The 26870-nt window shown below is 36.6% G+C and overlaps 2 protein-coding genes across 3 annotated transcripts in view; one reads left to right on the top strand and one right to left on the bottom strand.

Annotated features, from left to right (window-relative positions):
* Nucleotides 1-26870, bottom strand: part of LOC150108711 (uncharacterized) — a 374396-nt gene that overhangs the window by 28127 nt on the left and 319399 nt on the right. The gene's annotated exons all lie outside the window — the stretch shown is intronic.
* The window catches only part of LOC150108712 (mitochondrial mRNA pseudouridine synthase RPUSD3-like), a 216560-nt gene that overhangs the window by 178421 nt on the left and 11269 nt on the right, over nucleotides 1-26870 (top strand). The window contains exon 7 of the mRNA XM_090390945.1: nucleotides 15071-15213. Within this exon, the coding sequence (XP_090247071.1) occupies nucleotides 15071-15213 (143 nt within the window). The remainder of the gene's footprint in view (nucleotides 1-15070; nucleotides 15214-26870) is intronic.

The following is a 26870-nucleotide window of genomic DNA, read 5'->3' as shown; positions in this document are numbered from 1 at the left end:
GCCAGGTTGGCAGGAAAACGACCCAGAGGAAGACCAAGATATAGGTGGATTGATACAGTACAATGTGCCTTAGACGATAGAAAGATAAGATCTGGTAATGAAAATATTGGAGTCTTAACAAGTAAGATTTGGAGGAAAATTGTGGATAGGAAGTTAGTAATGATGTAATTTTTTTCATGTAGTACTATCATATCCTGTACACCCGTTGAGGGTACATTGCAGGAATTTGATGATGATGATAGGACCGCAATATACAAGCATCATATTACCCAGACCAACATGCAGCGTCATCTTAGTGGTACAAAGAGTGTGTACAGTGGGACATGGAAGCTTGGAAAGCTTTCTTATGGAGCAACTAATCATGCTACACCTTCTAATGAGCAGATGGATCGGTGTGGCAGATTCCCTGTGAACATCTCTTACCAGAGTCTGTAACCCCACCTGTAACAGTTGGAGGCAGTGGTGGTTTGATGGTATGGTCCTTTGGCCTCGAACCTGTGTTTGTAGTGCCATAACCATTGAGCTCAATCTTAACATTCTGGACAATACAATGCTTTCTACTTTGTGGCATTTCTACAGAACTGACCATTGTCTTTTTCATCAAGACAATGCATCATGTCATAAGCAAAACAATGCATTTGCATGGTTTGTGGACACGAACATCACCACATTTGACTGGCCTCCACAGAGCCCTAATTTCAATCCTATCGAACACCTATGAGATGAGCTGGAGCATTGGGCAAGGTCAAGGGACATCAGCCCCATAACAGCCCAGGACCTCATTACATGCCTGCAGAAAAAATGGTCGAAAATTTCCATTGATCACTATAATACACTTATAGAAATTATGCTTGTAGGATTTGCAGTAGTCATCACAGTGAAAAGGAGGTTCTACATCTTATTAAGGTGGGTGCGGTGGCTGTTTGTTCCTTCCACTATGGTATCCGTTAAATTCTTTCCAATCAGTGTATGTCCTATGTACAAGTAAGATAAAGGTGTAATATCCTATTATACTTTACCTGAATTAGAGATAATTGTTGAAAGTTTTTTGACTTGTAGGCATGTGATGAGGTCCTGGGCTGTTATGGAAATGAAGTGGCCATTTCGATAACGCACTATACACACCTGAAAGGATATGTGCTTTCTACTATAGGATACTAAGGCAATTAATGTGAAGTTATTATCCTCTATATATACAAGCAGCCTAGTTGTGAAAGTACCTTCACATGTAAACTTTGTTTGCTTATACTTGGATAAACGATTAAACAAGAATATAATTTCTTGGCATCTTTAATTTAACAGTATAGACTGTGTGCCCCCATTAGTAAGTATCCACTTGGTATTGAAAAAGTAAAAAAATAAATCCAGTACAAGTCTGCAAGATTCCCTGACTAAATTGAATAACTGTTGTAATAGATATGGTATGAAGGTCAGCACTAACAAGACAAAGTCAATGAAAATAGGCAGAAAGCATTGAAAATATCAACTGCATTGTGAATAGAGAACCTATAGAACATGTCAAACATTTCAGCTACCTAGACACAATTTTAAGTGAAGATTGCAAATTAAATATGTAAATAGACAACAGAATCAATAAAGCTGGTATGGTAGGAAGTCAATTGAATAAATTCATATGGAGTAAGAGATAAATTATTCAAAACACCAAATTAGCTGTATACAAGACAATTTTCAAACCAATTTTAACTTATGCATCTGAGAGCTCTGTCAGAAGTAAAACACTTAACCAAAGACTGTAGACTGCAGGTATGAGAGTCCTGAGAAATATTAGAGGCGTGAACAGATGGCATCAATGGCAATAGCATATTAAAAATGAGTATATTAGGAAAGAACTTGACATTGTTAGCATCCAGGAATGTATTAGTAGAGCTAATCTCAGGTGGTATGGTCACTTAAACAGAATAGAGGAGTAAAGATTAGCAAAACAAGTGTTCTCTGCCAGGTTGGAAGGAAAAAGACCCAGAGGAAGTCCAAGATATAGGTGGATTGATACAGTAAAAAGTGCCTTAGAGATAGAAATATAAGATCTGATAATGTTGGAGTCTTGACATGTAAAAGATTGATTTAGAGGAAAATTGTAGATAGCAATTTAGTGGCGATGTACGGTTTTCATGTAGTACTATCATATCCTGTACACCCATTGATGTTGAATGTAAGGAATTTGATGGTGATGATGAAACCATTCAAAAACAAGAACCAAACCTTGGAGTTTGGTGACAAATTCTGAAGAAAAGATTGAATGATTTGTCTACTGAGTCGTGTGGTGAAGTTGTGGGCAAGGATAGAAAAATAAGAATATCATCATTGTACACACAAGAAGTTAAAGAAGCAGTTCTGGAAAAGAAGAAAGCATACGAAAAGTTCCTAACAAATAAGTCGGCAAATGCCTAAAAATAATACAGACAGAAAAAGAGAGCTAAGCTATGTGTGAAAGTAGCTAAACAAAATGCATGGGAAGACTTGGTAAGAATATAGAAGGCAAATATTATTATTATTATTATTAAACAAGACCTCATGGAGTCAAAGCCTCATCTAGGAGGTTCTTTTATCTCACACACATCTCATCATACCATGTCTTAAACACATTCAAACTCCTTGCAGACACCACACTCTCAGGCAAGGCATTCCAATCACTCACAACTCTGCACGAAAAAAATCTGCCTCTCACTCCCCTACTCACACCCTCTTTATACAGTTTCCAGGGATGACCTCTGGTTCTCCCCTGATCTCCCACTATTCTCTGTAGAACTTCTCCACCATTGATCCTATAACAACCCGTTACCAACTTGTAGGTTTCTATCATATCTCCCCTCTTCCTTCTCTCCACTAGACTCTGCAAATTACATCTTTTCAATCTTTCCTCATACTCGACATTCCAGAGGTCAGAAACTACCTTAGTCAGTCGCCTTTGGACCCTTTCCAACATCTCTTCATTCTTCTGAAAACCAGGTGACCAAATCTAGGTACAGTAGTCCATGTGTGTGGCATAATCAAAGCCTTATACAATGGAACAAGAATGTCTCTACTTCTACACGTCAGTGTCCTCCGCATCATTCCCAGAAGTCTTTGTGTTGTCTTCACATTTTTGGCGATGTGTCCCCTAAATTTTAGATCCTTATCCACTATCACCCCCAGATCTCTTATTTCCTCTACTTCCAACAATATATTCTCACCAAGCATAAATTCTGCATCCCATCTTTGTTTTCCAAATTTTAAAACCTTACATTTTGCAACATTGAACTCACATCCCCATTTGCTTGCCCAATCACTCAATTTATTCAAGTCTTCTTGCAAGGCCACAACATCTTCACTACTCTTTATGGTTCACTTCACTACTCTATCCTCCCGAAACACATCATACATTTCCATCTCTATTCCTGTCAGGATGTTGTCCTCATCTAACCATGTCTCACTTATTCCTACAATCTCTGGCTGCACAGATGCAATTAGTGCAACCATTTCATCTGTCTTGTTTCTTATACTTCTAGCATTGGCATACAAACACAACAACTCATTTCTGGATCTACAGCTAGTTCCACTGATACCACTCACTCAGTGTGATCTCTCCATGCTGGACTGGGGCCGTTTCCCTTTCTGCTTCTTCATTTTAGAACCCCTTGCAATTCCATCTGTTTCTTCTTGATCCCTGATCATCCCATTACTTTCCTGCCTACACATGCTCTCACCTCCTCTTTCCACCTTTCTCACGCTGTGTACCTCTGTCCACCCTGAGCCTCCCCGTTTCCCTGCTCCTCTTGCACACCCATTCTCTCATTTTCTATACTCATACCACTCACTTCCCCATTCATTTCCACTTCTTCAATCTCTCCTGTCTCACTCTCCTGCTCTTCCACATCACTCCCCTCTCGATCTGATTCATTCTCTGTATTCACTTCTCTACTTTCCAGCAGCAGTCTCTCCAAGCGACTCACACCGTAACCACTCAAATGCAGTCCATCGCTCCCATACAGCTCACTTTGTCCCTCAAACTCATTCCACACATTAACAAACTGTACTCCCATCTCCTCACACATTTCAGCCAGAATATCATTCATAATCCTTGCTCTCCGTCTCATTTCACCACAATCATACCTAGGCAACACACTGACTACCCTTCCTGTCACACTATTCTCTTTTATCTTTCCAAGCAGTCTCCTGACATTCATTTTGACATGCTCTTTGTCCTCTCTCAAATCATTTGTACCAATTAATAGAATTAACTCTTTTGCTCACTCCCACCTCATATTCAATGCCTCAATCAATCTACTCATTTTACCGCCTGGAAAACATACCTTGTGCATTTTATCCTCTAGCACACCTTTAATAATGGAGTCGCCGTACAACGCCACTCGCTCATCTTTCATTAACTCTTTCATGCCATCATGATTTATTTTAATAGTCTTGACCTGACTTCTCTTAATTTCATTCCACATCCATTTCATTTCTTGCTTCATCCAATCCAATTCACCTTCCGAACCTTGCGACACATTCTCTCTATCATTAAATCTTTCTAACTTTCTAACTCTCAACCCCGTCTTTTCACTTTCCCTCTCATTCATCCTTCTTTGTTTCCGTACTTTCGGTCCAACATACGTCCAACTTTCACTATCATTCTTCCCACTTTCACTCTCATTTATCTTTCTTTGTTTCTGTACTTTCGAACTAACATGCGTCCAACTTTCGCTATCATTCTTCTCACTTTTACTGTCATTCATCTTTCTTTGGTTCAGTACTTTCGTTTTTTTACTTGCGATTTCTGCATCACGCCATTTCTACTTTCATTCGTTCTCTCAATTTCATTTCTTTCCACCTCACTTTCGTCCCTATTAACGTACGTTATGGTTGTCAAATTCCTCTTTTTCTTTTTTCCTGATTTTTTAACATTTTTTCGCTTCTCTTTCTCACCATCCTCTTTCAAACGGGCACTCGCGACGCAATCGGTACTAGCACTTTCTGTCATCAATTTCATATTCGCATTCATCAATTCCTCGTTCAGGTCACACTTCGCACACACCCTTCTTCCATCCGCACTAAACATCCACAAATCATTTATGTAATCGAAGGAATACATATAACAGACCTCACACTTAACGAAACGACTGAAATCTAAATTAAAATCATGGAATGACAATGCCGCCGCCATTTTTTTTTTTTTTTTTTTCTCTGCAGGTTATTAGGTCTAATAATAATGATTTCGTATTTAGTTTAGGCAAGAAAAAACCCCCACATTAATAATATCGGTAGCATACAACGTTTACAGCCGCTCTTACTTAAACAATTATGCATATATACTTAATTATTCCTAGTAAAACTTATCTGAATCAGGAGCTCTTCAAATCGCGTCCATACCACTTGGCCCACTAGCGCCCTCCTAGTTGCCCCAATATTGGGAAGTGACAATGTTTTAGAGGCTATCGAAATAGCTTAGAAATAGAGGAAAGATTACTGTAAAAGGAATCAAAGATGATAAATATGACATGAAAACTGAAGATAAGGATATCCTAGATGTCTGGAGTAATTACTTTGAAAGTCTTAAATGTCACAAGCAGCGACAGAAAGAACCATAGTAGAAAATTTTCAGGAGAAATACAAACAGGAGTACATATTAATATTTGAGGTAGAAAAAGTTATCAGAAACTTGGAATGTGGAAAAGCAGCTTGAGTAGATGATATTCAACCAGAAATGCTTAAATATGGATATATAAATATGGATATCATTTTTGGTTCGAGGATACATAGTGGTTGGTCATTGATTTAGTGCTACTGTAAAGTTAGTGATTTTTGTCTGTTTTTATTGTGTTTTCCCTTACAAAATTAGTGTTTCATAGTATACTAGTAGATTTTAGTGTTTTATAGTGTATTTAGTATTTAATCATATATTTTTATTGAGATATTTTAATATTTAGTATATGTTGAAAATGGCACCAAAAAAAGGGCAAGAAAGGTAATGCTAAAAAAAGCACACTGCAAGCGAGAATAAGAAGGTTAACCCTGCCAACGAGGTTATTGTGCACATGGAGGAGGTTAATGAAAATGAATTAACTGCCAAAATAGTGAAGTTGAAGCAGATCATCAGAGAGACAACGCGGGAATTGCAAAAAGTTGAGAGACGTTTAAATGAGCATAGAGAGAAAAAGAAAAATGAACTGGAAAATAAGAAACAACAAAGAAAGGAAACGGTAAGTCAGGAAATAATGAAAATCAGGTAAGTTGTTAGTAAAAAGATAGAAGTTATTTGGTATGGTGACTCTATAATAAAACATGCTATAGATGAGAGAGTTATAACATCGAGTTTTCCTGGAGCGAAAATTAAAAATATAACTCAAGTAATTCAAAAACAGAAAAGAAAAGTAAACGAAATCGTAGTTGTAGTAGGTATGAATGATTTAACTGCCGCTAAGTTCAGTATGAGAGATGATGAAAGGGTTGCTGGAATGTGAGAGTGAATAGTGAGAAAGTGAAAATTGTGTATTATACCTCGCTATGATAAAAATGAATTAAAAAGAAGGGCAATGATGGCAAACGATTCGATGTGTAGGCTGTGTAGAAGGAATGGGTATGAGTTTTTGGATGTGTGGAGTGAGTTCGAGGGAAGATTGGATTTATATAAGAGGGATGGCCTACACCTGAGTGTTCAGCTGAGCTGGTTTGAGACCTAACACAGAGAGTCAGTGAAACTAAATTATAAAGGGAGGAATGGTGTGAATGTGTGTGTATGAGCCACAATGGCATATAACTGTGTTCATGACAGGAATGGTCTTTGTCATGGAAATGTTGACAAGGCAAGAACGATTTCGGATTTGTGTTTTTTTCCGGTTCGGACCCATCATATGTGTGCAAAGATGTCTACATCTGTAAGGCATTAGAGAAGAATAGAGATCTGCAAGTTGTCCAACTGTGTCAGACAGACTGCAAACAAGAGTATACAAAAGAACATGCAGGTAGATTATTATGTCTGTACATGAATACTAGGAGTATCAGAAACAAAGGGGTAGAGTTTGTTGCCTTAGTCAATATGTTGCGACTTCAGATTATAGGAATTAGTGAGACCTGGTTATCAGAATCAGACCTACTAACTGGTATTGAGTGTCATGGGTACGGTATTTTTAGGAAGGATAGAGTGGATAGGAGAGAAGGGGGGCATGCTGCTAATGATATTGGATGACTTAAATCCAGTTAGAGTTGAGACCTATGAATGTAGTAATACTAATAACAATATTTCATTTGGCAGTGAGTTTGAAGCCATCTGGTGGATCAGTTGCTGGTGATGAAGAAATGCATCACCAAATAGAAAAGATGAGCGCGAAAAGTGTAATCATGATGGAAGACTTTAATTATCCAAATATTGATTGGGTAGCAGTAGAATCTCATGAGAAGAATGAAAATGCATTTATTGAGCTGTTGCAGGACAATTTCCTAAAGCAGCATGTGACAGAAGGAACTCTAGGTCAAAAAGTGTTAGATTTGATTATAGTGTCTGTTCATAGAAAAGATGAGCGCGAAAAGTGTAATCATGATGGAAGACTTTAATTATCCAAATATTGATTGGGTAGCAGTAGAATCTCATGAGAAGAATGAAAATGCATTTATTGAGCTGTTGCAGGACAATTTCCTCAAGCAGCATGTGACAGAAGGAACTCTAGGTCAAAAAGTGTTAGATTTGATTCTAGTGTCAGAGGGCGTTTCAGTTAAAGATGTAACTATTCTGCCTCCAGTTGGTGATAGTGATAATGCGGTGCTCACTTGGGAAGTGACTAAGTTTATCAATGTTCCATTCAGAAAAGGTTACATGCTGAACTACAAAGCAGGAAATTATGATCAACTGAGGAGTATACTGAGTTCAGTGGAATGGGATCGGTTGCTAGATGGAAAGAATATCGACAGTGCATGGGAAGCATTTAAACAATACTGAAATGATGCGATATCAGAATGTGTCCCGAGTGTTCGAAGAATAAATACAGTAGGAGTCAAATGGATGTGTAATCTTATTAAGCAAGAGATTCGTAAGAAAAGGACAATGTGGAAGGAATACCGTTTATGAACGTTATAAGCAGTAGGCTAGAATAGTCACAACTGTTGTACGGAAAGCAAAGTCTGATTATGAAAAGAAACTGGCTGTGTATGCTAAAGACAACCCACAAGAATTCTATCGATATGCTGCAAGTAAAAGAAAGAATAACTCTTCTAAATCTAGATGGATTGAGGGATACAGGTGCAAAAGAGGTTGTTCAGTTAATGAGTGCCCATTTTGTTAAAAGCTATCAACCTGGTGAACTCAACATTGAGCTTGCTGTTACATCTTCACCAGTTGAAGAAACGCAGGTGTGTGAGGCCAAGGTATGGTATTAGCGCTGTTGCACAAACTGAATAAGAATTCAGCAATAGGGACTGATGGAATATCAGCACGTGTGCTAAAAGAGTGTTCAGCTGAACTGGTTTGAGACCTAACACAGAGTGTTCAGCTGAACTGCCATTCCTTTGACAGGATGTTTAATATGAGTCTCAGAACAGGGAAGATTCCACAGGAATGGAAGGAATGTATGGTAATTCCATTGCAGAAGGGTGGTGCAAAGACCGATGTATCCAACTATCGACCAATTAGTATCTCAGGGGTGGTGGTGGTGGTGGTGGTGAAGATTTTGAAAAAATTGGTTAGGGCCCACATTTTGAAATGGGTTGACAGTGAATCTCTACTTTGCAATGAACAACATGGGTTTACTAAGGGAAGGTCATCTTTTAGCAACTTGCTCACATTCTATAACAATGTTACCATTGCACTAGACAAGGGGAATGGATACATCTTGATACTTTTGGATTTTGCTAAGGCTTTTGACAGAATACTGCATGGAAGACTGCTGCATAAATTGGAGAAATCGGGTTTGGGTTATACAATATTAGCGTGGATAAGAGGATGGCTGACTGACAGATATCAAAAAAGTGGTATACGGGGGATCTCACTCTGCAAGGTTTAAGGTAACAAGTGGTGTACCACAAGGATCAGTGCTTTGTCCACTGTTATTTAATCTGTACATTAATGATATTGGGAAGGATTTGACAAGTGATATACAGTTATTTGCTGATGATGCAAAGATAGGTAGGGGGTAATCAGGAATGCTGCTATGCAGTCTTTGCAGAATGATTTGAATAGGCTGGAATTGTGGCATGGGAAAATGGGTGTCAGTTCAGTGTCAGTAAATGTAAAGTCATTCACTTCAGCATGATTAGATATCCAATGTCGTATTATATTGGTGGGATTAGGCCAGAAGAAACTAATGAGGCTAGGGATCTTGGAATGTTAATAGGAAGGAAGTTGAAGTTTAGGGCCAATGTGGCAAAGATTGCAAATACAACTCAAAAGATAATTGCAATGCTGAAACGAATATTTACATGTAAAGATAAGGATGTTATTTTGTCTCTTTACAAGGCCTTGATAAGATCTCACTTGGACTATTGTGCGCAGGTCTGGTTCCTGGTTTCCGTTGTGATTCTGATATATTGGAGAGAGTACAAAGGAGAGTGTTAAAAATGATATCAGGATTGTGGAATACTGAAGACAGATTGAGAATTTGTAGACTGCAGACACTAGCAAACAGGAGAAAGAGGGGTGATATGATTGAGACATAAACTTCTGAAAGGATCATACAGGATTTCAATTTATGGAGGGTGTGGAAAGGATGAGAGAGCATCCTTGGAAGCTGAGAATGAAGGCTGCCAAGAAGGGTGTGAGGGCTAGATTTTTCACTCAGAGAGTGGTGCATGATTGGAATGGATTGCCAAGGAATGTTGTGAGCACAAGCAGTGTGAATGAATTCAAGAATAAGTATGATAGCTGGTGTGTGTGTAGTATGTGGCCTCCGTCGATGAGTCTCTGACTCCCTGGAGATCTCTCTTAATAATAATAATAATAAAAGTTTTGCAATGGCTACATTGCATAATTCAGAAGGCCTGGTCAGAAGTTTGAATTCCAGATTGATTGGAGTAGCTCTCATAGTTCCCATCTATAAAAATGGCAATACAGTGGTATCTCACTACTCTGAACTAATAAAAACCATGCTCATTCAGATTATCGAAAAGTTCGGATTAGCGAATTTTTCCCCAAGAGGCAACAATAACTAGCGTTTAAGACAAAAATAATCTGATTCTAATAAATACAGTGGTATCTCACTACTCCGAACTAATAAAAACCATGCTCGTTCAGATTATCAAAAAGTTCGGATTAGCGAATTTTTCCACAAGAGGCAACAATAACTAGCGTTTAAGACAAAAATAATCTGATTCTAATGGTACATCAATTTAATTCTGTAAATAAATGCAGTAACTGATAGAAAAAATGCTACTGTACTGTAATATAAAACTTAAAAAATAATACAGTACACAAGTTTATTTTAGTAAAAAAATTTAGTTTGTATGTACGTGTTTTGTTGAGGATTCTGATTTAATAAAATTGCATAGTTCGGTACATAACTTAATTTGCGTAAAAAATATAATTTTCTTGTACACAACACACAAAAAAAAATAACACACACAAAAAAGTAGTTTTTTTTTTATTTCTTTGTAAAAAAAGTCACTATTTTCTTTTGCATCTTGGAAGCTAAACTTTTTTCGAATGCTACTTCTCGGAGTTGCATTAGGAATGAAATTTTGTGGAATAGCATATCATTCTGCTTAGCCCATTCTATACACATATTAAAACTGTCAACTGACTCTTCATGTTTTACTTTTTTTTTCTTCATCATCATCATTGTCTGTTAATTCATTCTGTAGCATCTGATTTGATTTTGAATTCACTTTCGGTTCTACATGTAATCCATTTCGTAACATCTATTTGTGAAATTTCAACATTTGGATTTATATTTTTAACCGAATTATGCACGTTTTGAATTTCCGCTTTTTGTGTATCACCGTAGTTATCTTCGTAAATTCTAGAAGGCCACAGTTTTTTCCATGACACTCAGTGGGAAAAAAAATTTTTTTTTCCCACTGGGCCAAGTCCGGAGAATACAGTGGATGTGGAACCAATTCGAACCTCAATTCATGCAATTTTGCCAGTGTGGGACGGTGCATTGTCTTAATGAAAGAGCACTTTTTTGTGTGCCAATCTTGGCCATTTTTTCTTCAGTTCTTCTTTTAAACTACATATGGGCAGCCCACGGGCCGGATCCGACCCTAATTTATTTCAGCGAAGTTTGTCTGATTAATGGTGGGAGAAAACATGGTGTGTTCTACTAACTCACATTAAGCTGATGTCATATGACTTGCGCAAAACACGCGTTTTCTCCAAACCTAGGTCTCTTTCTCACTTTGACTAGCAGCATGTGTGAATGTGTTACAACATGTCAGCTTTCGGTACTTGCGTTGGTGTTGTGCTTTGCTCAGTGTCTGCATTGATGTTATGTTCTGTTCGGTGCCTGCATTGATGTTGTGTTCTGTTCAGTGCTTGCGGTGTAGAAGACAGTTTTGTTTGACAGTTCTGAATATCGCTTATAAATTTGGGACAATTTCAGGGGTTATTGCAAAAAAAAAAAGAAAAGTAGATGCAGAGAATCGTCAATTTCAAGACAACTGGAAGAAGGATTATTATTTTATTCTGAATAAAGGTTTGCCTGTATGTTTGCTGTGCAACGAATCGTATCCGTCAACAAAGAATACAACTTGAAGAGACACTTTACTTCGGGACATGCGGATCACCCAAAAATTGATGGACAACTACGAAAAGATGAAATACAGAAGTTGAAGAAGAACTTGGATAAAGCAGTAAATGTTCAACAAGCAAAGAACGCAGCACCACAGCATTGTCAAATCAGCTTTGTGGTAAGCGAAAAAATCGCTAAGCATTCTAAGTCATTTGGTGAAGGAGAATTCATCAAAGAATGTCTGCTGGATGTTGCAAGTATAATATGTCCTGAAAAGAAAAAAAACTTCGAGAACATTCGTTTTTCAAGATGTACTGTTGTCCATTGGATAGAAATTATGGCTGATGATATCAAAAAAAGTTTAAAAGAGAAGATTACTAGATTGGAAGCATTTTCAATTGCTTTGGATGATAGCACCGATGCCTCTGATACAGCACAATTAGCAATATTTATTCGAGGAGTTGATGCGGATTTCAACATCACAGAAGAATTATTGGCGCTTCGGCCATTAAAAGGAACAACTACCGGTGAAGATATATTTGAAACAGTCAACACAGTCTTCGAGAGATTTGGGCTTAAATGGAGTTCACTATCTGGCATATGCACTGATGGAGCCCCTGCAATGGTTGGTGCACAGAAGGGATTTATTGGAATAGTTCATGAAAGAGCAATAGAACTACAGATCCATCCGGAAAATTTAACCAATTTTCACTGCATTATCCACCAACAAAATCTGTGTGCAAAATCGATTAAATTTACAAATGTTATGGAAGTTGTAGTAGCCAGTATTAACTTTGTTAAGTCACGTGCATTTAATCACCGCCAATTTTAAGGAGTATTTGGCAGACCTATTTTCGGATTATGAAGGTGAGGTGGTTGAGTAAAGGTAAAACCAATTTTATGATCTGAGACAATACATTGCAGATTTTATGGACATAAAAGAAAACACAATTAACCAAGTAAAAGATGATGAGTGGGTGTGTGATTTAGCATTCCTTGTAGATGTCACCAGATACCTAAACGAACTGAATCTTAAATTGCAAAAACAAGGACAATTGGTTCATGAACCGCATGGACATGTCAAAGCTTTTTGTAATAAACTAAGATTGTTGGAAAGTCAGATAAGAGCTAAAAATTGTTATCATTTTCCTACTCTAGCAACTCATAAAAATATCCCTTATAATTGTTATGGAGATGAACTGAAGGCACTAATAGAGCAATTTGATACAAGGTTTGCCGACTTCAGAAACAAAGACTCCACATTCGCTATATTTTCTCATCTGATGGATGCTGATGTAAATAATGTGCCAGAAAATTTACAGATGGAACTTATTGAACTTCAGGCAGATTTAGTGCTAAAATCACAATTTAACAACATTGCTTTGATGGATTTTTATAAATTTTATTTGATGGAAGAAAAATATACAAATTTACGCGCCTTTTCAAGAAAAATCATTTGTCTTTTTGGCAGCACATATATGTGTGAACAGTTTTTTTTGAGGATGAAATACAATAAATCAAAAATTCAGACAAGAATAATGGACGAAAACCTCGAAAATTCTATGCAATTATCCTTAAGTAATATTAACGTCAATATTGATAGTCTTGTAGTTGAAGTACAAGCCCAATCTTCACATTAAATTGTTATGTCATTCATTATATTATAAAATTTATGTAGAGCTTTATACCAAAGCATTATATTATAAATAAATGAAATATGAAGTAGCAACTTGTTTTAATTTATTTAATATTAATTTATTTTATTTAATAATTTGGTCTGGCCCTTGATTAGGAGACAGAATGATAATTTGGCCCCCAAACTGGGTTGCCCATGCCTGTTTTAAACGGTCCAACAATGACACATAATAGACTCCCGTTATTGTTTCAACCTTTTCCAAATAGTTTGTCATGATAATTCCTTGGGAATCCCAAAAAACAGTGGCCATGACCTTACAAGCTGACAAAACTGTCTTTGCTTTTTGGGGTGCTTTTTCACCAGGCATTGTCCACTGTTTTGACTGCTGCTTGGACTCAGATGGTTCTAAGTTTTGTCTACAGTCATGAATAGATACAAAAAATCGTCAAACACTGCATTGAAATGTCTTTTCACATGTGTTTTTGATCGACAGTCAAAATCGCAGCACCCATCGTGCACACAGCTTTTTCATGTGAAATGTTTTGTGCAGGATGTTATACAACCATTCAGTTGAGATGCTTACAATCTCGGCAATCTCATGCACTTTCACTTGGCGGTATTCCATAACGATGCTATGAATTTTGTCAATCATTTCCTTTGTAGTGACCTCAGTTGGGTATCTGGAATGCGCTTCATCTTCGATGGACTTATGACCACGTTTAAACTCATTTATCCAAAAATAAATAGTCTTTAATGCTGGTGCAGAGTCCCCATGAACTGCCTCTAACTTGGCTTTGATCTACACTGCTGTCCACTTCTTCAAATAAAAGTTTTTTATCACTGCACGAAACTCGTTTTTCTCCATTTTTATGAAAAATGCGAACATGGTCATTTAAATTTTTTGCCAAACGATAACTGTGCATTGCATGTGGCTAAAATTATTACGTATTATCTTTTTACGAAATTATCACATATCATCTTTTTCATTACCAGGGGTAATGAAAAAGATGATACGTGCCAACACTGGTATGATTGAACAAATTGTGTCACCGTCTATTGGAAATTTACGAAACTTTTCAAACAACCCTCCTATACAACATATTGTTCAAACCAGTTTTAAGTTCTGGTTCTGAGAGATGTGTTGGAAATAAAGCACTTAAACAGATTAGAGACCACAGATATAAGAGCTCTTAGAAAAGTTGGGGGGGGGGGAGCCTGAATAGATGGCATCAATTGCAAAATCATATTAAAAATGAAGACATTAGGAAAGAACTTGACATTGGTGGCATTCAAGAATGTGTGAGAAAGGATAATAAAATGGAAGAGGCAAGGTTAACAAAACAGGTGTCGGATGCCAAGATGGCATGAAAAAGACCCAAAGGAAGACATAGGTTTAGGTTGATTGATTCGGTCATCGCTTGAACAACCTTTCTTTTGTGGAATTTCCCTAAAAAAACAGGTTTATAACTTTTGCATTGGTACCAAATATGGTTAAGGTTCAGAAACTCTGCTCTACAACTTTTTTTTTTTTTTTGGGGGGGAGGGGGCTTTTTTTCATAGAAATTTTCCAGGCCACTTCACGCTGCAGCTATGACTTATTGGTTGGAGTGGAAATGTTATCCATACAGTCAATCAGCCTGGTATATATCACTGCTGCCAACATACTATGGTCATTTCTTACAAATATTCACTATCACAAATTAGCATACTATAAATATTATTTAATGGAAAGTTTTAAATATAATCCACCATTTGCTAATTTAATCATTTCATTTCATTTCAGTGAAGTCCAACTTTTTGCTGATATATGCTTGCCACAAAGGATGCTTTGTGTTAGGTGATGTTAGTTATAGTCCACGAGTCAGACAAATCTTAGGTCATTCTGTGAATATAAGTCCTCAAAACCTTACAGCGTATGATGTACAGGTAAGAAGTAACAACTAATTTTAAAAAATAAGACATAACACATGATTTTTCGTTGCTAATGAAATCATGCTTTTTGCTGATATATAAACATGATATACATTTTTTAAAATAAACATTTTTTTTTTTTTTTTCATTTATAGTTTTATATATGTACCTACAGGAAGTACTATAGCTCATGTGGCAAGAGCATTCAATCTACAAATCGCTCTTCATATTTCTTAATATGATGTTGGACATTTTATACTAGTGCATTGTCATTTCTACTGGCAATCCTTTCACTCAACATCAAGAGAAAAATTATGCAACATGTCAAGAATATCTACTCCCACAGTATGTTCCCTTGCTTTTTCTCCTCACTTCTGAAATACTAACATAATGCTAAACCTAAATAAATATAGTGTCACTGCATTTAAAATTTAAAAAAAAAAACTCACTCAAAAAAATTGAAAAAACTCAAAAAACCTAAACTTTCTAAAAAAATTTCTTCACAATCATTCCACCAGTATTCATGGTATGAACACCAAACTAACCTGTGCACCATCATCTGTACATGTCCAAACCTGATCTATTGTTTTTGACTGAACCTCAAATTACTTTCATAGCAACCACAGTCCATCTTAACTGTCCAAGCTGCACCACTTTTAATTCCTCCTGTCACAAAAGTAGTGCCTTTGTGAAACATCTTCTTCCAGGTGCACCATTCAATCTGATCCAAATTACTGCTCCTTATTGTAATTTAAATCACAATTTTATCAAAGTTTCATCTCTGGTGAAATGAAAAGAGGAAGACCAAACAGAGAATGGTGCGATGACATCGTCAAATGGTGCAGAAACTCTATACACAAACTGAGTCATCTTGCACAAAATAGAATGCAATGGAAGAATCATATCAAGATGGTAGCAGACACCTACGGACATTGGACCCATGGTTGTTGTTGATGATGATGAAATGCTTTCCTTTCAGCCATTTCACGACCTTGCAAATGGCTCCAGATATTTGATGTGATCTTGTTACAGAAATGTCAGAAAAATATTAGGCATATGAAGAGCCAAAGGCTTCAATTTGGCGACATATAACTTGTTTAAGTTAAGGGATATATATATCCCATATCGTTTCTTAGCCGAATATAGTAGAAACTATATAAAGTTCGGCGATTCCAGGTATTTGCTTTTGCTTGGAATCGCCGAACTTTATATAGTTTCTACTATATTCGACATGAAACTCTTTGAGTTTCTTATTCGGCTAAGAAACGATATGGGATATATATCCCTTAACTTAAACAAGTCAGAAATATATACACCAAAGGAAAGTGTGCTGTGCATTATGGGATAATGAAAAAAATTTGCTGGCATGGATGAGTGCTTAACATATCACCTCTTCAACCAGCAGGCTGCAGTTCAAACTTTGTGTGTGTGTGTGTGTGTGTGTGTGGATATTATTATTATTATTAAGAGGACCTCCAGGGAATCAGGGACTCAATTGATGGAGGCCACATATTACCTGCACCAACTGTCATACCTGTTCTTGAATTCATTCATACTACTTGCACGCAACATCCAGTGGGAATCCATTCCAATCATGTACCATTCTATGAGAGAAAAATCTAGCTCTCACCCCCTTCTTGACGGTATTCATTCTCAACTTCCAAGGATACCATCTCATCCTTTCCCCACTCTCCATAAAATGAAAAATTCCATCTGTTTGTATCCTGTGTAAACCTTTCAGAAGGTGATATGATTGATATGTCTCAATCATATCACCCTTCTTTCTCCTGTCTGCTGGTATCTGCAGTCTACAAATTCTCAATCTGTTTTCATAATCATTATTCCACAATCCTGATGTCATTTTAACACCCTTCTTTGCACTCTTTCTCTCTCTCTCTCTATCTCTCTGTGTATCAGAATCACCAGGAGACCATTTTTGGTCTCCTAATAGGGATTCTCTGCTCAGTTTTTTTTTTTTTAATCCCCTTTTCATCCTTCCACCTTTGGCACACTCAGAAGTATTCTGGGTGACCTTCCTCACAGTTAGGGCATTCCGGTGTTTTTCTCTTATAGCCTTTGTTCTCATAATCTTTACTGCCACATTGAGTGCAGATGTCTAAACTAAAACAAGCTGTTTGAGAATGACTATGGTTTTGACATTTAAAGCAGTACAAAGGGTTCAGGATGTAGAACCTAACAGCACAGTTTTAATATCCCAATTTCACAAACATTGGTGGTTTAGGTGTGTTGAAAGAAAGAATGATATTCCTGATGAGAAACAGGTGACCATCCCTATGAGTATTCTCTCATAACTGTCACTCCTTGATCTTTCATTTCAGAACAGATCTCTTTGTCCAGTAAATTGAGGATATCCTACTCTGATATTACTCCTTGAGAGTAGTTTGAAGCTAGTGGGGGGGGGGTATTCCTGTGACAGATGTTGAACAGATGAGATGCTCTGAATTTCTTCACTGATTTTGAAGATCCTGCCAACCCTTCTGGATGAAGAAGAATGACATTTTCTTGAGTGGCCATTCACTGGATGAATGTGCAATATTAAGAAGGTTGGTATATTTATTGTTCTCTCTCTCTCTCTCTCTGGTGGTTTTTGGTTGTTGCAATGGTTTCTGGATATGGTTGGAGCTTGTTAAGGGCCCAGATAAACTAGAGAATGAAAAATTATTCATATTCAAAGGGAGTCTGATTCAGCTCCAGAGCTCACCACCTACAGTGGAGCCACACATGGTTTCTCACTCTCCAGCAAGCAATGACTGTGTTCGAGTGTAATGCCAGGGCTGCCCTAAATGCCATACTGGCACCACAGCAAGTCTTGGGCCCTATCCCCGGACCATGGAAAAGGAGAGACTGAAAAATTATTGATCCTTGCAGGCAAGCCCACTAGCCAATCGATATGGGTTGGGCCATGAAGGACTGCCCTTCTAGCTGAAGCAGGGTGAGATAACCAGGATTCCTGGTTATCTGACACACACTGCTTTTCAGATGTTTACAAGTCACAGGAATACAACAGCGAGGCATTTCATACCAGTAAAGGTGGAAGATGGATAGTAAAAGACTCATGAGAAGTAGAGCAAAGAATATGGGAAGAAAAGCATAGAATAAGAATGAAAGGGCCAGTAACATCACAAAGAAGTGCCTCACATGGAGAGGATGAAGAAGAGCAATAACTGGTTACATGAGGAATACAAAGAAAAGGTCAGGAAAGAGACTTAGTTGGTAAAGACAGCAAAAGTATAGTATGAGCAGAAATTACAAAATCAGGTTAAGAAGGCTTCTAAAGAGAGTGGGAGCATTCCTTCGATATGTGGCAAGTAGAAGAAACAGTTATGGTAAGATGATGTTAATGGATGAAAATGTTAGAATAATATTTACTAAATGCTGCATTCAACAGGATAATGCTCTCATTCATCGAGCAAATATGGTCACCCAGTGGGTTTGTGAACATAACAGTGAGGTGTCCTGTCTGCCATGGCCATCCCAATCACCAGACTTAAATCCTATAGAACTTTTATGGGACATTTGGGAGTGAGCTCTCAGGCAATTTTTTCCACCTCCAAAGAACAAAGGTGAATCGATCTAGTTTCTGTCACACAAATGGTGTAAAATTCCTCCTGTTGAGTTCCAAGCACTGGCAGAGTCTGTCCCTCGAAGAACACAAGCTGTACTAGATTCTCACAGAGAACCAATGGCATATTTATCAAAATTTGTCGCTGTTTCCCTTTTTGTGTCCATTATCTGAAGGTTGATATGGATGGTTGTTTTATTAATTCTGCTGGATGTCCATACTCAGGCATTCTTACTGAGGTGAGGTATTATTGCTTCTATGCACTACTATCTTTACTGCTTCTTTAAACTCCTTTTATGCAAATATTTAGTTTTTTTTGCAGTAAGCAGGCACAGTTTCACTCACTTTTGTGAACACTCTGTAATGCTTAGTTTTGATAGCAGTGATCCTAGCACATAAGCAATTTATGTGTTGGGAGGACATCATGTTGGAGGTTTAACAGAGTATTGACTAAGAAAGAAATTAAAAATCTAATATTTTGTCTGTCACTGAGACATCTTCAGGGAATACAAATAACACACACACACACACACAAGCAACACAATAATCAATAAAACACATGGCTATGATGAGTTGTCCTGTTTAGGCGACATGCTCTCTATCGGCATTTGTAAATTTGGACTTCTGATGATTAATGTTTCCCAAAGTTTGGGAAATTTTATGTACTCATATTTGTTTAAATTTAGTTGATTTCTGGGTGCTGCTGCAAATTCCAAAATTAGAGTCTTTTTTTTAAAAAAAATTTACTGTGATGGAGCATGGTGGTTTTCTTCCAGAAGATCTTGTGTATGGTATCCAATACATGGTCTTGCAGACCATGTATTGGATACCACAATCTATGCATTAATGACATTGGGAAGGATTTGACAGGCAACTTACAGCTATTTACTGATAATGCAAAGATAGGCCGGGTAATCAAGAATGCAGCTGATATGCAGTACTTGCAAATTGATTTGAATAGCTGGAATTGTGGGCATGGGAATGTCAGTTCAATGTTAGTCATTCGTTAATATTAGTAAATGTAAAGTCGTGCACTTTAGTGTGTTGAGATGTCCAATGTTGTATTATTTTGGTGGGATTATGCTAGAAGAAAATGATCACTATGGATCTTGGAGTTTTGATAGACAGGAAGTTGAAGTTCAAGGGCCATATAGCATAGATTGCTATACAACTTGAGGATAATTGGAGTGCCGAAACAAACTTTGACATGTAAAGATAAGAAAGTCATTTTGCCTCTAGCATGCTTTGACAACAATAATCTCTCCCTTGTGAATATAGGAAGCAATACCATCTTCCATATGCCTATATCTACATTACTGCTATCAGCTAACTCTCTTCTCACTCATTAAATGGGACACTGATGAGAACTTATTTGGGAATGATTATTTTCTTGTGCTATCCCCCTTTCTGCACAGGCAACCATGTACTACATCATAGATATCATAATGTGAAATTGAACAAGCTGATTGGCTCACCTTCTCTTCCTTAGAAGAATTTGATTTGTGGCAGTCAGCTCATCTTTGAACAGCGATGCAGTGAGCCATGTGACAAAGTGTATTACACTAGCTGCTTCAACTGCAATTCCTGAAACATCTAGTCAGTTTCCATGTTTACCTAAATTGTGGTGGAACAGTGATTGCACAGCAGTGAAAGAAGCACAGAAGAATCTTGGAGTATCTTTCACAGATACCAGACAACAACAAACCTCATTGTTTTCAAATGTGCCTTAGTCTGAGCAAGACGTATTCATGATCAGAGCCAGAAGGGATCCTCGATCCAATACACATCTTCCATAACAGAAACAACAAACAGTGAAGAGGTCTGGGATAAAATCCAGAAAATGAAGTGCAGATATGAACAGTTGCCAATCCAACAACAATTGCTGACACTCATGGGGAGAATTTTTTCTAAACAACAGCAACATCATCTTATCCTCCATCCACAGAGTTCCTTCCTCAAAAGTATAAACTAGAAAAACAATGAATTTTGTTCTCTTTGAGTAGCACAGAATACAACAGGACATTCACAGAACAAGAAATGAAAGCTGTTTTGTTTAAACTGGTTAAACATAACTGTTGGACCAGGTGTCATCCATTGTGAAATAATCAACCTTCTGTCACCAAGTGGTAAGAATCAATTAATGTACCTGTTCAACAGAATTTTCTATGAGAACTTTTTTTCCAGATATCAAAAAGCTTTTCCAAAACCAGGGAAGGATCTAAAGTCTCCAATAAACTATTACAGTTGCTCTGATCAACTGCTTGTGCAAGAAATCACCAAAAAAAAAAAAAAAAGTTACCTTTCATCTTTTATGGTTTCTGGAGAAAACAGCCCTTTTTTTTTTCTTTTTTTTTAACAGAACACTATGTAGCTTTTGCAAATATCATTCAGGAGCATCCATTCAAGATAGATGCCTTAAAATGTGAGCACTTCCTAAAAAAGCACAATTCCTAAAATGCCAGTATCTTTTCTTTGATATGGAAAAAGTATATGACACTGTTTGGAGATTTGGAATATTGAAAGAACTACATAATTTTGGTCTCCATCTGAATCTTCAAAGTCTGAGTGGGAACTGCTGCTCTCTCTGCTGTCAGTATATCTAAGAGGAAGGAGTCCCACAAAGTTCAGTATTAAGTCTCATCCTTTTTGCATCCAATCATGTATCATGCTTTTTGCAATTTTAGCTGAACAATTTCTTCCAACTGTAAGTAATGTTCTCTACTGTAGATGACTTTACCATCTTCTTTCATGTAATATGAAGATCACAGAAAGACAGCTGCAGCAAGCCATCTCTTGGGATGTTGGCATATTTTCTTTGTTTCAATTTTTCTGGGCACTGATTAGATCAAAACTTACAGAGACCAGGTTTATGCTTATACCAGAAAGAGCCCTGCTATAGCTAGTTACTATTCACCATCAAGCAGTTAGAATTGCAATTGTAGCACTCTGAATTTCACCATTTCCTAGGCTGTATGTCAAGTCAAATAAATCACCCTTATGGTTGGCCGAGTGGTTATTGTATCTGCTCTCCAGCCAAAAGGCTGTGGGTTTGAATCCTACTGTGGGCATGGATGTTTGTGATTGTCTGTGAAAATAGTAGTGGTTGGCGGTAGATGCCGTTGGTGTAGTTGTGGCTCATTGAGTGGTGGAGATAGAGTTGTAGAGTAGGTGCCCTCCCCCAATGAGTCCTTGGACTCCCTGGAGGTGTCAAGTATTAATAATAATAATTGCTTTGATATCAATAGCTGTCTACTATACTGGCTACGAAAATAAAATCCCTGCCAAACTATTCCATGTGTCTGGCTATTTTTTGTCTGCAATGAGAGAATCTGTACAACACTCATCAGCCTTCCACATGAACCGTTGGTTTTGTAATAAAAGTTCTATTACACGTTCTAGATATTGGGATAGACAGTATAGCACAGATCCCATCAAATATACTATTGCCATGACATTCATACATACTACCATGCAGCTTTGCTTTCTGCACACACACACACCTAAACATTCCACTCTTTTCCTGTTATCTACCAGCAGCTCTTTCAGGTATGTAAAAGGGGAATGCTCTGATTTTGTGCCTGTCTACGTAGACCGTTCAAAACCAGAGGATATAGTGGGATCTTCTAATGTAAAGTTATTACATCCCAGTGGAATGTAATAACTTTACTTCTTAGCTGTATGCCATAGAGTTTGCCTTAAACTACATAAGATGGCAGTGCTACCAAAGGTGTATTATATATACAGATTTGAAGGTCTCAGGCATTAATATGTCCAGAGCTGCAGAAACATCCAGAGCTCTTTTGTATTCAGCATGTCCTATTTCAATTATGGAAACTACACTTGAATGTATGCTTCTGTTGGATTCCAAACCACACTGGAATTGAGTGAAATCAGGTTGTAGATACTGCTGCTAGGTCATCTAGTTTCTCAAGGTTTTGTCATCAGCCTGTTTCATACACCAGTTACTGGCAGATCATCACACTTTCGCACATCAGTGGCAGTCATCACATGGAATAGAGAGACCAGTAATAAGCTCCATCAAATCAAGCCTGAAATGAAATTGTGACAGTCTAGTCCAGGGGTCAGCAACCTTTTTGGAGTGAAGAGCCAATTTTAAAATTATATCTGTTAAAAAAAAAAAAATTAGGGAACCGCACGTTTTTTTATTTATTTTATTTATTTATTTTTTTTACAGTAACACGTTATCATACTTGTAAAACACAGGTGTTATATGTCACATGAAATTATATGATATTTTAAAATATCATCATCATCAAATTCCTGCCATGAACCCTCAAGGGGTGTACAGGATATGATAGTACTACATGAAAAAAATTACATCATTATTAATTTCCTATCTACAATTCTCCTCCAAATCAGTCTGTTACTTGTCAAGACTCCAATATTATCATTATCAGATCTTATATTTCTATCGTCTAAAGCACTTTGTACCGTATCAATCCACCTATATCTTGGTCTTCCTCTGGGTCGTTTTGCTGCCAACCTGGCAGAAAACACTTGTTTTGCTAATCTTTCCTCGCCCATTCTGTTTAAGTGACCATACAACCTGAGATTAGCTCTGCTAACGCATTCCCGGATGCTGACAATGTCAAGTTCTTTCCTAATATCCTCGTTTTTAATATGATATTGCCATTGATGCCATCTGTTCATGCCTATAATCTTTCTCAGGACTCTCATATCTGTGGTCTCTAGTCTTCGGTCAAGTGTTTTACTTCTGACCCAGCTCTCAGATCCATAAGTTAAAACTGGTTTGAACACTGTCTTGTATACAGCTAATTTAGTGTTCCGACTAATTTCTCTCTTATTCCATATGAATTTATTCAATTGACTTCCCACCATACCAGCTTTGCTGATTCTGTTGTCTATTTCTATATTTAATTTACCATCTTAAGTAAAAATCGTGCCTAAATAGCTGAAATATATTAAATAATAAAACAAAGATTTCCTTCGCTTTACAAAAGCATATATAAAATCCAATAACATACCTATTTCTTTAATTATTTAAAATATCTTTAAAGAAATAGAGAAATAGAATTAGACCAGTTATTAAATGAAAGAAATTTTAAAATAGCAGTAATCACTGAAATAAAAAAGAAATTAAAAGGAACTATGAGAACTGAAAATTTTAATGTGATATACAGTGGAGTCAACAGAGACCAAAGAGCACAAGCAGGAGTCATGATTTGGATTCATAACTCCCTTTCAAAACAGTTAAAACATTATAAATTATAGAATGAAAGAATAATAGAAGCTAGAATAAAAATAGATAGAGGCTATTTAACAATAACTGGTTTTTATATGCCCCAGAAGAAGGAAGAGAACAGGATAATATTGAATTTTATAATCAGCTACAAAACATATATAATAAAATAAATAAAAATGATTACATAATTTTAGCAGGAGACTTAAATGCAAGAATTGGAAACACAAAAATTAATAATAATATAGGAATACATGGAGAACACACTCTAAACAGAAATGGTAAAAAATTGATTGACTTTGTAGTTTATAATAACCTAAAAATAATGAATTCCTTCTATAAACATAAAGACATACATAAATATACTTGGGCAACAAGAGGATGGAAATCAATATTAGATTACTTCATATTAAATGAAAAGACATCAAAATTTTCACTAGATGTTAGTGAAACAAAGAGTTCACAGAGGATATGAAATAAGCAGTGACCAGTTCCTTGTTAAAATAAAATTAAGATTACACCTAAATGGCTACAAGTAACAAGAACAAAAAGAAAAATTGAAACATTTGTTTATAAAGCTAGACTATTGAATGACACAAATGTACAATGGTTATATGAACAAAGAATTAACCAATATCTAGATAAAATAAAACAAAATGAAGAAATAGAAATAGAATGGCTTAATATAAAAACGATACTAAATGCAGCAGCAAATGAAAGCTTAAGAAAGACCAAAAAATTCAATAAAAGAAAAAAACTGAAGATCTGGGATGATACAATCAAAGAAATAATCAAAAAGAAAAAAAGAAGCCTATCACAAATGGTTAAGCAGTAAAAGATTAGAAGATGAAATAGAATATAAAAGAATAAGAGCCATAGCTAAAAGAGAAGTCAGAAAAAGACATAGAGAATCATGGAATAAATTTGTTTCTAATTTAGGACATGATTTATATAAAATAAGACCCAATGTATATAAGATTTTGAAACACCTAATGCAGATACCAAAGAAAACATAAAATTAAACACTGAATTGAAATTAGAAGAATTTCTAAATTACTGCACAGAACTGTGGACAGACAAATATTTTAAAAAAGACAACTGGCAAACAATTAAGGAAAAGGAAATAACTAAAGAAGAATTAGAAATCAGCCTGAAAGAAACAAGAAACGGAAAATCACCTGGAGAAGATAAGCTAGGTTCAGAACTATATAAATACGCAGGTACAAGATTCAAAGAACGACTCTTATTATTTTTAAATAAAATTTACTCAACTGGTATCCCCCCAATAGAATGGAAAAAAGCAATTGTGATTCCTATCTTTAAGAAAGGCAATAGAGATGACCCTAAAAGCTATAGAGGTATCAGTATACTAAATTCCTGTTACAAAATACATAGCAGAATCTTAAATAACAAACTAATGAAATATTCCGAAAACTTTATTCTAGAGGTACAGAATGGATTTAGAAAAGGACGATCACGTATAGACCCAGCCTTTTGCCTAAAATTAATAATAGAGAAAAGAAGAGAATATAATTTAGAAACACATATTGCATTTATTGACTTTGAAAAAGCTAAAAGAAACATATTATTTAGCATATTAAAAGAAAGACAAATACCAAATAATATCCTAAAAGCTATTACAAGTATATACGAAAATAATCAAATACAAATAAGATTAAATCACGAGCTATCATATACAAGACAGATAAACCAAGGGGTCCGACAGGGATGTCCCCTCTCAGCAACTCTTTTTAATATCTACTTAAATGAAATAATAAAATGGAGTAAAAATTTACATCAAGGAATTAAACTTTCACCTACAGTTAACTTACAGAAAGCTATTTTAAATCTAAATGAGATATCCAAAGATTATGGTATGATAATATCAACGGAAAAATCAAAAACTATGGCCTTTAAAGGACAAGATCCAGCAGGAACTAAAATAGTAATAGATAACAATATAATAAATTTAGTTTAATCCTTTATCCAAGTGTGAGCAAACAAAGTTTGCACCTGAAAGTATCTTCAGGACTGGGGTAAGGTGGTACAACACCAGGGCAACTCGTTGCAAAGGTGGTACAACACCAGGACACTCCTTGCAAAGTATCTCCCATAATGCAAAACACGTCTCCTTGCGGATATGTCTAATGTTATGCATCAAGGGAAGGGCCACAACCCAGACTAGTTTCAACCTTTATTGAGGTCTCTTCAGTGGGAGCCAGGCCCAAGTGGAGATACCAGGCAGAAGCATTAGCAGGTCATCTCTACCTATAGGAGTTGCCAAATGGTGTGCCACCCTTTTTTTAATTTTAATAAATTACTCTGATACCAAAGATTTAGAGATTTAGAGAAAGATGTTGAAAGGTTATTTTTCACTTGGTTAGAGTATAATAAATTTAGTTTAATCCTTTATCCAAGTGTGAGCAAACAAAGTTTGCACCTGAAAGTATCTTCAGGACTAGGGTAAGGTGGTACAACACCAGGGCACTCCTTGCAAAGGTGGAGCAAGATACCAACACTCCTATCTCAGTATCTCCCATAATGCAAAACACATCTCCTTGCGGATATGTCTAATGTTATGCATCAAGGGAAGAGCCACAACCCAGACTAGTTTCAACCTTTATTGAGGTCTCTTCAGTGGGAGCCTGGCTCCCACTGAAGCCTGTTGGTAGCTTGCTCCACCTTTGCAAGGAGTGTCCAGGTGTTGTACCACCTTACCCTAGTCCTGAAGATGCTTTCAGGGTGCAAACTTTGTTTGCTCACACTTGGATAAAGGATTAAACTAAATTTATTATACTCTAATCAAGTGAAAAATAAACTTTCATCAAAAAAAAAAAAGTAATAGATAACAAGATCTTAGAATAGGTG

The sequence above is a fragment of the Typopeltis vanoorti genome, chromosome 3, assembly GCF_054136105.1.
Source record: "Typopeltis vanoorti isolate ZY-2024b chromosome 3, IOZ_Tvanoo_1.0, whole genome shotgun sequence".
Classification (NCBI taxonomy): Eukaryota; Metazoa; Arthropoda; class Arachnida; order Uropygi; family Thelyphonidae; genus Typopeltis; species Typopeltis vanoorti.
The sequence above is the reverse complement of the archived record's forward strand: the minus strand, read 5'-3'. Positions and strand labels throughout refer to the sequence as shown.